The 18334-nt window shown below is 39.0% G+C and overlaps 1 protein-coding gene across 1 annotated transcript in view; it reads left to right on the forward strand.

The window, feature by feature from the left end:
• Slc36a2 (solute carrier family 36 member 2) overlaps nt 1-17161 on the forward strand; it is a 33551-nt gene extending 16390 nt beyond the window's left edge. The window contains exons 8-10 of the mRNA XM_076856419.2: nt 12049-12215; nt 14255-14424; nt 15615-17161. Of these exons, the coding sequence (XP_076712534.2) occupies nt 12049-12215; nt 14255-14424; nt 15615-15886 (609 nt within the window). The 3' untranslated portion in view covers nt 15887-17161. The remainder of the gene's footprint in view (nt 1-12048; nt 12216-14254; nt 14425-15614) is intronic.
• Nucleotides 17162-18334: the final 1173 nt, after the last annotated feature.

Here is an 18334-nt window from a genome sequence, read left to right on the forward strand (position 1 = left end):
TTTTGTATGACTTTTGTATCATGCAACTTGTTTAGTACACAATAGTTGTGTGTGTTTGTGTGTGTCTGAATTTGGATTTTTTTTTCTTTTCTAATTGCCTGGGCTAGAGTTTCTAGTACAATGCCACATAGAAGTGATGACAGCAAACATCCCCTTCTTGTTCCTGATCTTAGGTGGAACACTTCGTTTTTTATCCAATATGATGTTAACTGTAGGTTTCTCTTGGATGCTTTCTATGGAGTTGAGGATGTCCCTTCTATTCCTTGTTTGATGAGTGTTTTTATTCTGAAACAATGCTGATTTTCTTTCAAGTTCTTTCTTGCATCCTTTCAGGTGATCATGGCTTTTCTCCTCTTCATTCTATTACTATGACATATTACTTTAATTAATTTAATATATTGAACTGCCCTTACATTCCTGGGATACATTTCACTTGGTCATGGTACATAATATTTGTAGTATGCTGCTCCATGTAGTTTACTAGTATTTTATTTTCCATATTTTTATTGGTGCATTATGATTGACATAATGGTAGGATTTGTTGTTACCTATTTGTACATGCATACAATATAACAATATAATTTGGTCAATATCATTCCTCAGTATTTTACCTTTCCTTCCTGGTTTACTAGTATTTTATTGAGGAACTTTATATCTGTATTCATAAGGAATATTGGTCTATAGGTTTCTTTTCTTATAAGTCCAGTCCTTTTTTTCTTGTATTTAAAGTGGATTTTTTAGAGACTGAATATAGTTCTTGTTTTTTAATTCACTTTGATCATCTTTATCTTTTATTAGAATGGTTGGATCATTTTCAATTAAGGTAATTATGGTTGAATTTAAGTTTGTATTTTACTGTGAGTTTTCTGTTTCACCCTTTCTTTTGTTTTCCTTCTCTTTTCTCTTTCTTACCTCCTTTTGGGTTACTTGAATAATTTTGTGTATTCCACTTTAATTTATCTACTGACTTTTTGACTATATCTCTTTCCAAAATGCTTTTAGTAGTTGTTCCAGCAATTATAACCCAAATCTGTAAATTTTCTTTAATATTTTATCACTGCTTATAAACTGTAGAAATCTTACAATGATATACATTTCTTTACTTTCCTCCATGTTGTATTGCCATGTATATTACATCTAAATACACTAAAACACTATCGGACAATGTTATCATGTTTGCTTTCAATAGTCATATATAGTCCTTAAATGTATCAGAAGAAAACATGAACATGGGATGTCTTTCCAGATATTTACCATTTCTATTGCTCTTTATTACTGAAATTCCAAGTTTCCCTGTGCCATGCAGAATTCCCATTAGCATTTCTTTTAGAGCAGCTCTATTAGCAATCAATTTCCTTTCTCTTTCTGTTGTTTGAGATTGTTTTTATGTTGCTTTTATTCCTGAAGGATACTTTTTCACAATATATGATTCTAGGCCTTTTTTTTTTCATATATATGAAAATAAAGTTTTCCTGCCTTTTGCCCTCAATAGTTTCAGGTGAGAAGTCTGCAGTTGCTGAGTCATTGTTTCCCTGTGTAATATAGTTTTTTTCTGGTTGCTTCATAATTGTTTTTTATCTTTGATTTTCAGCACATGTATTGTAGCTGGTATAGCTTTCTCTGGATTTGTCCAGTTTGGTACTCCCTTAATTTCTTGAATCTTTAAATGTCTTTTACCAAATTTGAGAAGTTTTCATTATTTTTTCAAATTTTTTTTCTGCACCAATCTCTTTCTCTTCTTCTTCTGAGATTTCATTGACCTGATCATTTTACCATTTGATATATATTCATAGGTTTCTGAGACTCTCTTAAAAAAAAAAACCCTTTTCTCTGTGTTGTTCAGATTTGATCATTCCTATTGGTTCTTTTCTATTGCTTCTACTTCTTTGATGAGACCTTTATACCTGTCCATTTGCTTTAATAGTCTTATCCCTCACTTTGTGGAACATAGCTTTATAATTTTTGTCTGATATTTCCAACATTTGAGTTATCTTAGGATTGGCATCTTTTGTCTTTTCCCTGGGGAGTTGCTGAGATTTTTGTGGTTATTTTTATGTTGAGTAGTTTTTGAGTTCGTCCTTTACATTTTGAATATTATTTAATGAAACTCTGGAACCCATTGAAATCCTCTTGAGAATGTTGATTCTGAGTTTTATCAAACAGTCAACCTGGTTAGATTCCAGTCAGAAGGACTGACCCACTTTCTCTGGGCTACGGTACTAATATCAGATTAGTTTCAAAGCTCTTGAAGTGGTATTTGTCCCCACGCTGCCTCTGTGCCCTCCAAGGACCTGCCTGTAGATGGTAGCCTACATAGTGATTCAGTTCTTAAACCTTCACTTGATGCTTCACGTCAGTCCCACATAGGTACAGCTCAGGGAGGAGCCCACGGCTTCATTCTCAGCTTTAGAGGACCTCTTTCTCCAGTTCCTTCCTGAGTTTTCCTGTACCCTCACCAGCTCTCACGGCCTCTTTTTACTTGTCCCCTGGCTGGAATGCCAGGGCCTTGGCCCTCCTACATGTTTGTGCCCTTGCTGTGACTGGGTCTGCCTCTAGAGTTAAACATGGAGAGAAAATAGGGATGAAATAGCAGAGACTCTTTCCAGGGCCAGCTTCATGGCCATACAAACTGTGCAGCCTCACGGACTCAACCTGGTTTAATGCTCTGCTTCCACCATCCTGAGATTCTTGATTTTTGACAAAGGGACACTGCATTTTCATTTTGCCAAAGGACTCATGAATTATGTGGCCAGTTCCTGATTTCTCATCCTCTTCAGACCCCCACCCCCGCCAAAGCCCACTTTCTCAGTTCCTCTATTATTCAGAGAGAAGGATTTGTAGGTGTCTGGGTGACCCTCCTAGGCACTGATCCACCGAAATGCAGCTTTGTGACCGAGACTTGCCTTGGGGACACAGATTGGAGAGAAATCAAAGGAACAGAAAATGTGGATTCTTCTCATACTCTTTGTCCCATAGGGATCCTTATTCTAGGTCTCTGTCTGAAAGAAGAAAATGTTTCTTGAAATTTTTCTGTCTTCATCCACTGCATAGTCCTAGAATTTGGGCTTCCCTTGAGTTTAAGCTGGGAGATACAGGAAGGAAAAAAAAAATCAGAAAATTCACCACCAGAGTGTTCATTTTTTCTAGTTATAACTTTCCTCCCCAATCCACCTGTTACTATTTCCTCTTCACAATTGATGCATAATTGCTTTATGTATTCTGTCCAAGGTTTTTAGTATATAATGAGAGAGAGAGAGAGAGAGAGAGAGAGAGAGAGAGAGAGAAAGAGAGAGAGAGAGAGAGAGAGAGAGAGAGAGAGAGAGAGAGAAGGAGTGCTTATTCCATCTAGATATTTAGATGGAACTGGGACTACTTTGTGTTCTGAATTTTTATTTGACATTTATAATTTCAGAGTATTAGGCAGTATGAGCCACATTTCATTATGTATGAAACATTCAAAACACAAATACAATTATTTTTATTATCTGTTACACACACACACACACAAAGACAGTCATGGAAAAAGCAGAGTTCAGGAGTGGAGTGAAGGATTAATGATTTTGGAGACAGAATGTGCTGGAATAGTGCCGTGGCCATGGCTACTCTCTGAACCATAATTCCCCAACTATAAAATGCTGATAACATTTGTTCAATAAGTATGTACTGAATGCCAACTATGTGTTAATGTTTATTTCTATCAGAGTTGAAATTATCTAACTTCTAGTCCTGTTTCCAATTTCACAGAAAGGGAACCCAAGAAATGGGAAAGGAACTAGGAAACAGCTCCGATTTAATCTCCAATATGTCTGACACTCGCAAAGGGACCATTTCATATTATATCAATTGACATTTATCTCTTTCATTGATTGATGGGCCAGAGAGAGGAGGAAGCCAGCTACTTAGCATGTTATGGCCTTATAAAAATTCATTTTTGCAGCAAGTATGTCATGGGGGTGGGAGAGCTCAGGTTGGATTGTCTGCCCTCCATGTAATCCTTGGACATTTTCCTGAGTACCTACTGCAACTAGACTTAACCCAGAAGGAAATAGAAAGTTAAAGCAAGAACCCTACATGGCATTGCACTCAAATGTCTTTCATTTGCATGAGTTGCTGGCAAGTGTGCATAAAAGACCAAAAAAAAAAAAAAAGACTAATGAGGGGAAAAATGCTAAATTCCTATTTAATACTCAACATGCCCAATGCTATGGGAATACAGGCAAGTTTGGGTAGAAGCAAGTACCGGGACTGTGGAGGGCACCCCTGGTCTACAATCCATGTCTGAAGCACTTCCAAGTTGTATAATTTTGGACAAAATCACTTTTTTAAAAGCATTGTATTCCTCTTCTGTAAAATAAGAATTATACAAGTACCAACTTCCTAGAGTTGTAGTCTTCATAGTATTAAAAAATAGTATCCACCATTGACTAAGCCCTAATTATGGGTCATTATGACATGTATGTATTTCTCAAAAGAATTCCAAAAGACAAATTTTACTTGTTTGCCTATTTTCTTACAAAGGACTAAGGCACAGATGAGCTAAATGGTTTAGCACACAGCCCGAACAAAAAGCAGGGGAAGGTGGAGGTGGTCTCTAGCTACTGGGAGCCTGAAATGGAAATTAGGGGATGAGAAGCCCAAAGACAGAAGTGTCCTTCAAAACAGCAGTCTAGCCTCAACTTGGATTTTTGTAGTGATAGGAAAGAGGCATTCTGAGGACAAAAGATTGAGAATCTCGGGTATGAAGAAATGAACTTTTAGGATAATCAGGAAGCTCTTCAGCTGTCAGCAGCCCCTTGTGTACCTGGCACCTCAGTCTCCCCATCTATACAGTGAAAAGGGACAACCTCTATCAGAATTAGGAGCCTTCAACTCAAATGTCTTTGGAAAATACTGCCAGAGAAGAGGCCAGGTGTTCAGTCATGGAAGGTGAGAGGGAGACCTGGTGAGTGGGAAAAGCCTGCTGTGCCTAAAGGCATTCCTGTTCAATTTTTTAAGGCTGTGTTGCTGGTCATGAATTCCCTGTTTTTGCTTATCTTAGAAGGTTTTTATTTCTCCTTCATTGCTGAAGGAGAGATAGCCTTGTTGGGTATAGTAATCTTGGTTGGCAGTTATTTTCTTTCAGGACTTGGAATACATCATTCCATTTCCTCCTCGCCTACAAAGTTTCTGCTAAGAAATCTGCTGAGTAAGGGAATGTCCTGAAATGTGACTTGGTGCTTTTCTCTATAGATTCTAAAATGCCTGTCTTGTCTTTTGACAGTTTGACTGTTAATATGATATGGTGAAAATCTTTTCTGGTCATGTCTATTTTGGGGTCTATAAAAGCCTTCTGTACATGAATGTCCATATCTTTCTCCATTTTGGGGAAGTTTTCCATTATTATTTCATTGAATAGATTTTCCACAGATTTAGATATTTATTCACTTAATGGTGTCTTAAAGTCTTGAGTGTTCTCTTCATTTAAGGAGTTGGAGTTAATGGTGTCTGGATGGGATATTTCCAAAGACCTGTATTTAGGTTTAGATATTTTATCTTCTGCTTGATCTACCCTGTTGTGAGGTTTTCAGTTATATTTTTATTTGACTTATTGATTCCTTCATTTCCAATATTTTTTGGTGAATTTTTCATCATGTTTAAAATTTTCTTCCTAATTTTATTAACTGTTTATCTATATTTTCTTGGATGTTATTGGGCTTTTCTAAAATAATTCTTGTAAATTCTCTATGAAACATTTAATCCACTTCAATTTTTTGGAATCCGTGCTTGAGAGTTATGTTCTCTTAGAGTTTCATATTACTTTTTTCCCCCATATATCTTATGCTCTATATTGATATTTGCACATCTGGTAGATCAGGCAGATATCTCAATTACTTTTATAGTAGTCTTAATAAGCAGCTTTCTCTTAAACATGTGATGTGGAATGTCATTTTATTATGTAATGTTGGTCTTGATTCTCTCTTAACACTGGACTGTAATCTCCTTATAGCTTCTTTGGCTGTGATTAGTGAGTTTGAGCACAGTACATACCATATTGGAGACAAATAGACTCACTGTCTCTGCAGGCAATGGATAAGTGGAGGCAATCTAGTAATTGAGGTAGGTGTGGTGAAGACAGAAGTAGGTGTGGAGTGCTCACCGTGGGAATGGTGGCCCCTATCCAGTGACAGAAGTCTCCTTAGGCATTGTTGATGCTAGCTCTGTAACCAGCAAGAGCCTTTGGCACTGGTGGCACCAGCAATGGCAAGGGGTCTGAAGCACTTGTCCTCCTACCAGTCAATGTTGTGGGCACAGATGCTGCATGGGGAGAGGTTGTGGCAGAAACTGGAGCACCCCTCTGTGATGATGTTCACATTCAGTCCTGAGAGCAGAGCATGGTCAGCTTCATGACCACCAGAAAAGCCTGACAAAAGACATGTTAGGAAGTCCTACATCCCAGAGTGGAAGAAAGAACACGTCACAAAAGCCTGTGCAGGAATAAGTCCCACTAGAAGAGTGGATACACAGAAGAGAAATGGAAATGGATAAACGTTATCTATACAATAAACCATCAATCCATAAAGATGAACTAGAGAGGAAGGAAAGAACAAAGAATATTCAAAACAACTAGAATAAAATCAGCAAAAAGGCAGGAAAAAGTCCTTACCTGTACTTAATAACCTCAACTGTAAATGGGCTAAATTCTTCAACTAAAAGACACAGACTAGCTGATTGGATTAAAAAACAAAAAACAAAACAGGACACAACAATAAGCTGCCTACAAGAAAATCTCTTCACAAGACATAGACTGAAAGTAAAAGGAAGGTCAATGATATTCCAAGAAAATGGAAGTCTAAAATGAGCAGCAGTTATATCAAATGAAATGGAATTTAAAATAAAATTTAAGACAAAAACTATAAAAAGAGACAAATAAGGTCTTATAGAGTGATTGAGGAATCAATTCAACAATATATAATATTTATAAATCTACATGTGCCAGTTTTAAAAAACAAAGAGTATTAGACCTAAAAAGAGAGAGAGGCTTCAGTAGAATAATTGGGGATTTCAATGCCCCACTTTCACCAGTGGACAGATCATCCAGATAAAAAAATCAACAAAGAAACAAAAGAGTTAAACTATGCTATAGATCAAATGAACTTTACGGACATTTCCAGAACGTTCCATCCAACAGCTACAGAATACACATGCGTATCATCTTTTCATCAGCACGTGGAACTTCCTCTAGAATGACCTTTACATGAGGTCATAAGGCAATCATCACAAATTTAAAAAAAATTGAAGTCATGTCTTTTATTTTTTTAATAATATAGAATAAAACTAGAAGTTAACAACAAAAGGCATTTTAGAAATTATACAGATACATGGAGACTGAACAACACACTTTGAGTGAACAGTGGGCCATTGGGGAAGTCAGAAGGAAGACTTAAATTTCTACAAACCAAATGAAAATGGTCACACAATATACTGAAACTTGCAGCAGTCCTAAGAGGGGAGTTCATAGTATTGAGTGCCTACATTTTAATAATATAGAGTATTATATTATTATTATATTAGATTTAAAAATGAAAGGTTTCAAATAAGCAACCTAATGCTTATTAGGGATTTGGGAATGGAAGAGCAAACCAAACCCCAACTTAATCTAAATAACAGATCAGGACAGAAATAGAGACTAAAAAAAACACAAAATAATCAATGAAAAAAAGAGTTGGTTTTTTGAAAAGATAAACAGAATTGACAAACCTTCATCTAGACTAACCAAGAAAAAGGGAGAAAATATAAATAAGAGATGAAAAAGGATGCATTACAATCAATACTTCAAAGGTACAAGGAATCATTAGGGATTATCATGAAAAACTATATGCTAATATATTGAAAATTTAGAAGGAATAGACAGATTTCTAGACATATATAACCTATCCAAATTGAACCAAAGGGACATACAAACGTGAATAAACTAATAACATGCAATGAGATTGAAACAGTAATAAAATTTTCCAACAAAGAAAAGCCCGGGACTGGATAACTTGGCTGCTAAATTTTACCAAACTTTTAAAGAAAAAACTAACACCAATACTTCTCAAACAATTCTGTAGAATTGAAAGGAGGGAACCTTTTCAAATTTATTCTGGAAGTCCTGGAAGTCCAGCGTAGGCCAGGTTATCAAAGTCAGACAAGAAAACACACACACACACACATACACACACACACACACACAAAAAAAAAAAACCCTCTAGACCAATATCCCTGATGAATACAGATGCAAAACTCTCAATATGATACTAGCAGAATTCAGCAGCACATCAAAAAGATCATCCACTATGATAATGTTGGTTTCATCCTAGGGATGCAAGGATGGTTCAATATACATCAACAAAAAGCAGAATAAAAATCATATGATCATCTAAATAGATACAGAAAAATAATCAGATAAAATTTGACCACCCTTCAGAATAAAAAGCCATGAACAAATTATAGAAGAATATAAAGGAGGTATATGACAACCCACAGCCAGCATGACACTGAAGGGGGAAAGCTAAAGCATTTTCTCTAAGATCAGGAAGAAGACAAGACGTCCACTCTAACTGCTCTTATTTAATATGGGACTAAGAGTTTTAGATAGAGAAATTAGGTGAGAAAAATGAATAAAAAATGTACAGATAAGAAGAGAGGAAGTCAGATTATTCCTTTTTACAAATGACATTATTCTATAAGTAGATACACTTAATATTTCCACCAAAAACCCATTAGAACTGATACACACACTCCATAAGATAGCAGGATACAAAACCAAGGCACAAAAATCAGTAGCTTTTTTGTACACCAATAATGAATTTTCTTAGGAACAAATCATGAAAGCCACCCCATTGTGAATAGCTACAAAAATAAAAAATATAAATTTAACTAAGGAAATGAAAGCCCTCTACAATGAAAATTACAAAATATGAATGAAAGAAATTGGAGAAGACCACACAAAAAAGTTGAAAAACCTCTCATGTTCATTGACTAGCATAATTAATATCAGTAAAATATCCATAATACCCATAGTTATATACAGAGTCAATTCAATCTCTGTCCAAATACCAGTGGCTTTATTTATTCATAGAACTAAAAATAAAACTTTATTAGCATAAAAATAGACACATCATCCAGTAGAACAGAATCGAAATCCCAGAATCAAACCTTTATATCTGCAGCCAAATAATTATCAATAAAGGCACTAAGAACATTCATTGGAAAAGGGACCATCTCTTTGATAAATAGTGCTGGAAAAAACTGAATATCTGCATGGAGAAAATTGAAACATGACCTCTATCTATCACCCTGTACAAGAATCAACTTAAAGTGGGTCAAATGCATAAGACCTGAAACTTCAAAACTTCTAGAAGACACACAACAATGATTTTCCAAATAGGACTTCCAAAGCATGGGAAACAAAAGCTAATACTGAAAAATAGGATTACAAAGATTCTGCATCACAAAGGAAACAGAGCAAAGAGAGAACCTATAGAATGGGAGAAAAATATTTGCCAGCTATTCATCACATGGAGGATTAATATCCAGAATATATAAAGAGCTCAAAATACTTAACATCAAAAGAACAAGAAAGGGCTTGGAATATAGCTCAGTGGCAGAGCACTTGCCTGTCATGTGTGAAGCACTGAGCTTTATCCTTAGCACCATATAAAAATAGAAAAAAGTAAAATAAAGGTATTCTGTCCATCAATAACTACAAAAACTTTTTTTTTAAAAAAAGAACAAGTAAACCAATGCAAAAATGAGAACAGATAAATAAGTTGAACAGATACTTCTCAAAAGAAATAGTACAGAAAAATGTGTGAAATAGATGTGTGGCAAATAAATGTGTGAAAAAACATCCTTAACCATCAGGGAGATGCAAACCAAAACCAACTAAGAAGTATCATCTCAGAATTGTTATTATAAGAAATAATAATAACAAATGCTGGGGGATGGGGATAACAGCAAACTCTTACACACCCTTGCTGAGAATGTAAATTAGTATAGCCACTATAGAAAACAGTATGAAGTTTCTTCAAAAAATTAAAAAAAAATAGATCTATCATATGATCCAGCTATCCCACTTTTGGGTACATACCCAAAGAAAATGAAATCAGCATACAAAGGAGACACCTGTACACCCTGTGTTTTACTGTGTCACTATTCACAATAGCTAAAATAGTGGAATCAACCTAGATGCCCTTCAACCAATGAATGGATAAAGAAAACACACCCCCACACCCCCCCCACACACACACACAATGAAGAATCATTCAGCCATAAAGAAGAATGAAATCCTGTCATTTGCAGCAAAATAGGTGGTGGAACTTGAAGTAATTATATTAAATGAAATAAGCCAGGCAGAGAAAGACAAGTACTCTATGTTCTCATATATGTACGTTAAAAAAAAAAGTCAATCTGAAAATATAAGAGTGATTACTAGAGATTGGAAGGGGAGGGGTGGGAAAAGGGAGGTGTGGGTTTGACCAGTGCACATTGTAAGTATGTATGGAAATATCACACTGAACTCCATTAATACGTACAATAAATACATGTTATCAAAACTAAATAAAGGACTAAGCTGTCTAAATAAGATGCACCTGCCGGCCAGATCTAGTTGTCACAGGTTGCTGAGATCCTTTATCTGGATAACCTGAGGGGTCCTTCCAGCTCATAGTGGTCCCCATTATCTTGTGACTTGACTTAGGCCTCTCTCTTTTTTCTTTTTCCCACTCTTCTCCTTCTTTCCTCACCCTCGATATTCCTTTTTCTCTATTCCCTCGTTCTCCTCCCCTCCCCCTCCTCTATATTTCACCTTTCCCTTTAATTGTGGTTAAACATTCCTAACACAAAACTTACCATCTTAACCACCTTTAGGTGTACAGTTCAGTGGTAGTAACTACAATCACATTGTTAGGTAACCATGACCACCATCCATCTCCAGAAATCTGTCGTCTTGTAAAACTGAATCTTGGAACTCACAAAATAATAACTCCCATTCCCTCCTCCTTCCAGCCCCTGGAAACCCCCATTCTATTTTCTCTCTCTATGTTACTGACCACTACAGGTACCTCATAACATGGAACCACATGGTATCTCATTTTGCGGTTTATTTCACTTAGCCTAATGTCTTCAAAGCTCATCCATGTTGTGGCATATGTCAGAATTTCCTACATTTTGGCCAGGCATGGTGGCACACCCCTGTAATCCCAGTGGCTCTGGAGGCTGAGGGAGGAGGATCACCAGTTCAAAGCCAGCCTCAGCAACTTAGTGAGGCCCCAAGAAATTCAGAGAGACTCTGTCTCTAAATAAAATATATGAAAGGACCAGAGGTGTGGCTCAGTGTTTGAGCGTCCCTAGGTTCAATTCCCAGTACCAAAAAAGGAAGAAAAAAAGAATTTCCTATATTTTAAAGGCTGAGTAATATTTCATTGCATGGATCTAGAACATTTTATTTATACATTTTTTCTCTTGATGGACAATTAGGTTGTTTCTGTCCTTTGCCTATAATGAATAATACTGCCATGAACAAGAGTACAGATATCTCTTGAACTCCCTGCTTCCAAATTCTTTGTTTTTTAAGTCAGATATATTTTTATCCCATTTTGCAATTAAGGAAATTGAGGTACAGAGTCTGAGTGGCTTGGTTAAGTTCTCATGAGTCAGCAACCGAGAATTTAAGCTGAGGACTTGACCTGTAGGTCACCATCCCTAAAAACAGGATGCAATGCAGTAAAGTCTTATTGCATATCACTTCTGATGCTAAAATTCAAAACTAGACAGTCACTTCCATAGTAAGATATAACTTAAATCCAGTCTCTTGTCTTTTACTGTCCAAGGGTTCTTGGGCAGATTATTGCATCTATCTTAGCCTCTGTTTCCTGAGCTGTAAAATAGTGCTGATGACTTATCCTTTAATGTGCTGCTTCTAAATTCTTTTGGACATAAACCCCAAAGTGGCATGGTGCTTACTTCTTTATGTTCATGTTTTTTTTTCCCTTCCTCCTTCCTCTTTACACTGTGATATTTTTGTAGGTCCTGCCTCTGGAAAACAAGATGAAGGATGCCAGCCGCTTCCCAGCCATCCTGTCTTTGGGATTGTCCATCGTCACTGCCCTGTACACCAGCATTGGAACTCTGGGATACCTGCGTTTTGGGGATGACATCAAGGCCAGCATAACCCTTAACCTGCCCAATTGCTGGTACCTTCATAGGTGGCGGGGATTGAGGGATGGATGGGAGCGTGTAGATCTCTTCCACTTCCCTTCTACGGCTGGAACACACCAACATCTAGAGAAACTCCCTCATGGAGAAGTGGAGTTGTTACTGGAAACTTGGGCTCAGTGTTCCTTCTTCAACAAGAGCTTCCCACATTGTTAGGCCTTGCTATTTCAGTGTGAAGGAGGACATGCTTTAAGAAGAGAGAATGGAAGTAAGAGTCTTGGGTCACCTAAGGGAGGAGTACTGGAGGAAGGTGAGAGGCGAGAACAGTCAGGAGGTGGCAACTCTTCCGATGCTGTTCACTAGGATGTGGAGCCAAGTCTTGCTTGCCTCAGCCGATGGTACACATCACAAGTCAGGGTGGCTAGGATAAGAAAAAGTGCAGAACAAGAACCAACTTGGCGGGACCATTGTAATCTGTGAAAGTTTTCTGTCTAAATGTGCCCCAATTCATGGAGTTAGATGCTGCGGACTTCAATAGTGCCATGTTTCAATAGCCACATGAAGCCACATTTTGCAGCATTTTGTACCCAAAAGGATAATGACATTAATAATAGGGTGTCTTTTTTTTTTTTAAGCAGATAGTTAATTTGCTTAAACTGGGGCTCCTTTTCCCAAGGTGATAAATGTTATTCATCAACCTGTTACTGTGTGCTAATTATACACAGATGCCAGTCTAGATGCATGGGGTTGTAAACAAGTGTGGACATGATCTTGGAGCTTCACTAGCTTCAGTAGCTTATGATCGATCCAGTGGCAATGGTAGGCAGTATACTTTTGCAAACTATTCCATACACCAGGAAGGGAAGATTTCCAGAGCAGCAGACAGGCCTGGGGACTTCTGAGGAAAGAAGGCACACCAGAATGAGACAACAGGGAAGGCAGTTGTCCAGTGAGACCACACTGGTGTCCCTGGGGCCAAGTCCCAGTAGGACTTCCTACTTGCTAGCCCTCACGGATGATTAACTTAACTTCTCTCAACGTTCTCATCTATAAGGCAGATTGCCATGGGGATTAATACGCATTGGATGGTGTATCTAAAAGCATCCGGCTCGTGGTACCTGCTTAAAAGAAAGGAATTTCAAAATATCAGTGGGGTTTGAACCACTGAAAATGGAGTAAACAGGGTGTTCTTGGGAGCAGGACTAGTGTAAGAAACACAGAAACGTGGAAGTTAGCCTTTTAAAGGAGTGGCCTAAACACACACACACACACACACACACACACAAATGTGAGCATCTGCATGCTTGTGCGGGTACACGTGTACACACACACACACACACACACACACACACACTTCTTAAACACGTGCGATGGATCTACAGCATTAGTGGATGAAAGGGACGTACTCAAATTTCCACAGGTCAAACAAAACTTTGATGGAACTCAACCTTTCCTGAGGCCTCTCTCTGCCCCTAGCTCAAAGTCTGCAGATGACCTCATTTTTCCTTTAATTGACCTCCCCACCCACCCCTAGACTTTGTAGAACTCCACTTGTAAACTGTATCTTCCCCCAAGTATTTGGCATTCTGTAGTTCCCTCAACCAACCAGAAGTGTTTGTTGAGGGCCTGTTATGTTCCAAGAACTTTGAGGGATGCAGCGAATTCCTGAGGGCTGACAGATCACAAACCACGAGAGTCTAAAGACCAGAACTTTTTGGTCTTAGCCACGTATCGATTTTCTCCCTGGGAAAGGTATCTGGCCTGAGCCTCTCTTTCCTAAAATCTGAAACTGAGCATCAAGTGGTTGGTAAAGGTACTGTTCATATAAACATACTCAAGTTTCTTTACATTTCATCTAGAGACGACCCTTCCACCTGAATCCATTATGCTTCACTCTAGTTTTACTGCAGGATCTGGTGTAATTTCCTCTGGATTCTTAGAAGGTTCCTCTCCATCATTTTCAGATAGGGCAATAGGAGCTCAAGGGACTGTCCCAAGATCAGAGGCTAATATTTGTAGGAGCCCAGGTGTCCAAGTGAAGTGGCCGTGGAGACCATGACTCTGGCTTGTCTTGCAGGCTATACCAGTCGGTCAAGCTCCTCTACATCATTGGAATCCTGTGCACCTACGCCTTGCAGTTCTATGTCCCTGCAGAAATCATCATCCCCTTTACCGTCTCCCGGGTGTCAAAGCGCTGGTCACTGCTTGTGGACCTGTCCATGCGCTTTGCCCTGGTCTGCCTGACATGTGAGTAGAAAACAGAGCACAATGTTCCTGTCAACCTTTGCTTGAGATTTATCAGGAATCAGTCAAATGTTAGAGCATAGTCATGAAAACCAGCACTTATTAATCTCTTACTGTATTTCTGGGGCTATACTTAAGCTTTACCTGTATTAACTCCTTGAAGCCTCAAGAACAACCCCACTAACAAGCCAAAGGAAATGACAGCAGCTTGTCAAATAATCAGAAGATATTGATTGAACACTGTGTGCCAGGCACTGTGCTAAGTAAGCATCTTCTAGTTCATATGTCATGATATTGTATTCAGTCCTCATGAGAACTCTCATAAAAAAGTCTGTGCTAAGCCCCACTTTACAAAAGAGGAAACTGGGGCAGCAGGTAATCAATAGTTATACAATAAATGTCAGAAGTGGGATCTGAACCCAAGTCTTCTAAGCCCAGAGCCAGCACCCTTCACCTCCAAGGCAGACATTGAAACTGGGCAGCCATTGGGTCCAATCTGACCACAGCTTTGACCTGCCTAAGGATGCATAAATTTGGGCTAACATTAAAAATGTGCACTTCAGTGGCATATGGATTATTTTAAGCTAAAAACATTTGTACAAACAGAAGCTGCAGAAAATAGCATTATCTCAACTTCTTTTGCTGACTTCAGTGGGACAACCTGAAAAATACAACTTTCATAAGTCTCTCTCTAGGAGTTTTATACCAGAGACTAACCATTGTCACTGGAATAGATAAAACTGCTTAAAAAAACCTCTCAGGAACTGTCAAACTTTCCAGTTCTTATTAAATGGTTACCTAAATCCATGTCTTTGGCTGGTCTGAAAGCTAATGCATATGAAGTTTCTGGGGTCATAAATAAGCTGTTTTTTTTTTTCTCTTGCTAATCTCTTTGTCATCAGTTAAATTTGTAGACCACCTACCTCTGAATCTAAGTTAGTAGAGAAAACATTTTTTTCTTCCAACAATATGAGTGCATATATTTGAAAAACTGGGAGGAGACATATGAAATTTTTTAATGTATAGCCTCTAACGAGCGTTATTAGAGGTGCTAAGAAGACTTTCAAATTTTACCTTCTATAACTTACTTTCTGAGAAACATCTGGTTTGTTTAGAAGAGAATTTTAAGAATAAACTCTAAAAGCTTGGCTAAGCCTGAGCTTCTCCATCTCCATCCCTATCATCTCCCATAGGCATCTTGGCCGTCCTTGTCCCCCGCCTGGACCTGGTCCTCTCCCTGGTGGGCTCCGTGAGCAGCAGCGCCCTGGCCCTCATCATCCCCCCGTTGCTGGAGATCACCACCTACTACTCAGAGGGCATGAACCCCCTCACCATCGCCAAGGACGCCCTCATCAGCATCCTGGGCTTTGTGGGCTTTGTGGCGGGGACTTACCAGGCCCTTGATGAACTGATCAAGCCCGAAGACTCTCTCCCCTTTTCCAATTCCACCATTTTTATTCAGTGAGATTGCCGCTGCTCCTCACTCACCAGCACGTGCCTCATAATGATATGGATCTTTTTTATATGGACAATCTTTATGTTGCTGTTTTGCCTTTTCTCTGGGCAAAGTCACAGTAAAGCAAGCAAGAACTCAGCAGCTATGAGATCTAAACGGTAATTTTAAAAAATTATTGTTTTGTTGTTTATTCCTCCCCCTTCCTCCTCTAGCTTTCCACTATGTTTAGAACTCTCCCATGGAAGGTTCTGGATTCTACCAGAATTTTTTGATGAGGTTCCCACCTTGAGTGGAGCTAGGCAGGAAGAAGCTATGAGGGGGCTCCAGATGGCAGCAACTTGCAGAAGGAGGTGCCACTAGCTAAGGCTGACCATACTGTGGTAGACAAAAGGTTTTCCCTTTTCCTGATCAGTTGAAACAGTAGACTGAGTGGGGACATAATGCACAATTCAGCAAGGTATGAAGAACTCCAGCATCAGAAATGGTTGGGTCCAAGATAACCAATATCTCTCAGAAAAGCACCATCCATATTAATTTCCAAACCACTAGATTCAGTTTTAGCCCAGTTCAAAGATCCCAACAGTGAAAAGAATGCACCGGTCTAGATGTGCTAAGAGATGGAGTGGTAGACATGAGAAGTATTTGAATAGACTTTACCTCTTAATTCTTGCAATTAACATTCTTGATGACCTACTGTGTGCCAAGCATAATGCAAGATTCTTATAGTGATTTGGAAAAGTGGCCATAAGTTTCTCTTGACCAAATGGACTTGCAGCCCCCTATCAAGAGGCGAGTCTATACCTCCATGTCTTATATATGATCTTGACCTTTTAACTTGCTTTGGCAAGTGGGACATCAGTAAATGTGATGCAAGCAGAGATTTGGTGATAACTTATGCTCAGAGACTTGCATTCTTATTGCTGTACTGAGCTGAGACCATCAAGTGAAAACACCTGGGGCAGCTGACTGGAGGAGAAGAGATGCTGTGGAAGAGAAAACAATCACCCCAGCTGAGCTCTTTCCCCCAGATCAACCAGCCTGTCAACTTCTACACACATGAGGGAGGCCAACCTGGACCACATCCAGCTCCAGTCATAAGACAATCGGAATTGTGTCGATAGGGGCTAGAGGTGTAGCTCAGTGGTATAGCACAGGTTTAAGCATGAACAAGGCCCTGGGTTCCATCCCAGCACAAAACGAAACAAAACAAAAACAGAAAATAAATTGTACAGGTGATCAATGGCATTGTAAGAAATAATAAATGTTTGTGGTTTGAATTCGTAAGGTGTGGGGGTTTTATGCAGCGAAAGTTGACTGATAAGTGATGTTTACTAAAGGGGACACACTGATGAACCCAAAAAGAATCCCTCCTCTCTTGGAACCAATCTACTATCTACTGGGGAAGAGTAGCACCATCATAGGTCAAAGGACACTCACTGCTCTGGGGAACCAGGAAGGACTTTGCCCAGGTATTACCCATTGGAAGTTGGGTTTTGAGTAGAACATGGGTCTGATACCCTTGTCACTTGTCACTTGCCATAACAGAGTCTGTTCTCCAGTCTGTCCTTGGCTGGCAGAGACTAGTCAACCTGAGATACCACTCAACCTTCCTGGTGGTGACTGCTCCCCACTCCCATTACTGAACTTGGGGAAATGCTCTTAGGTAGCTGAGCAGATGTGGAAGGCAGTCCTGGGGATTCTCGGCATACTCTTTGGTTTGTGGGGTGATCCATGCTTTTTTCAGCCTTGGTATTAAAATAACATTTGAAGAACCCTTCCCCCTTATTTCCTTCCATCATCTCTATGCAGCACAGGGAAGATGTGAAGGGGAGGAAAAGAGGGGTTACCCCAATTCCCAAGACCTGGTCTGCTGTTTTTGTGTGTTACTTTCTACCTGCTGGACTTCTAGAAGGTACTTCAGAAACACAAGTCCCACTCAGAAGAAGGAAAGGCTGTGGCCATCCATATGCAGAATCTGCAGGGTCCTTGCTGGGAGATGGGATACTCATAGGCTGCACAGTGGTCCACACTCCACTTTTTCAGTCTGGGGTCATCATTTCCACTCTGGGCTCTCAATCTCATTAGCAAACCCAAAGGACTTCCACGACTTAGTTCAGAGTCTCAGCAACATGGTTTTCCTCTCCTTAAACATTTTTTCTCCCACCCTGCTTCACTATTACCCCACCTCTCAAGTTCACCTTTGTTCTGCCCAGGACCAGCCCCTACTTAGTAAGAAGATCAGGTCACTGTTGGTATTTAGACCAAACCGACTACAGTTAAACCTTGAAAAACAAAAATGAACTGAGCTACATTAATATAACTTATAAAAGCAAGCTAGGGAGACTCCTTAGTAATTGTCAGTAACACCAAACAATGGGGGCATTGTATTTAAGTGGGAGCATTGTATTAAAGTTTTTTGGTAATGTTTGTGTGACTTCCTGCATGACTTTCCCCTCA

This window comes from Callospermophilus lateralis, chromosome 5 (genome assembly GCF_048772815.1).
Source record: "Callospermophilus lateralis isolate mCalLat2 chromosome 5, mCalLat2.hap1, whole genome shotgun sequence".
NCBI lineage: Eukaryota > Metazoa > Chordata > Mammalia > Rodentia > Sciuridae > Callospermophilus > Callospermophilus lateralis.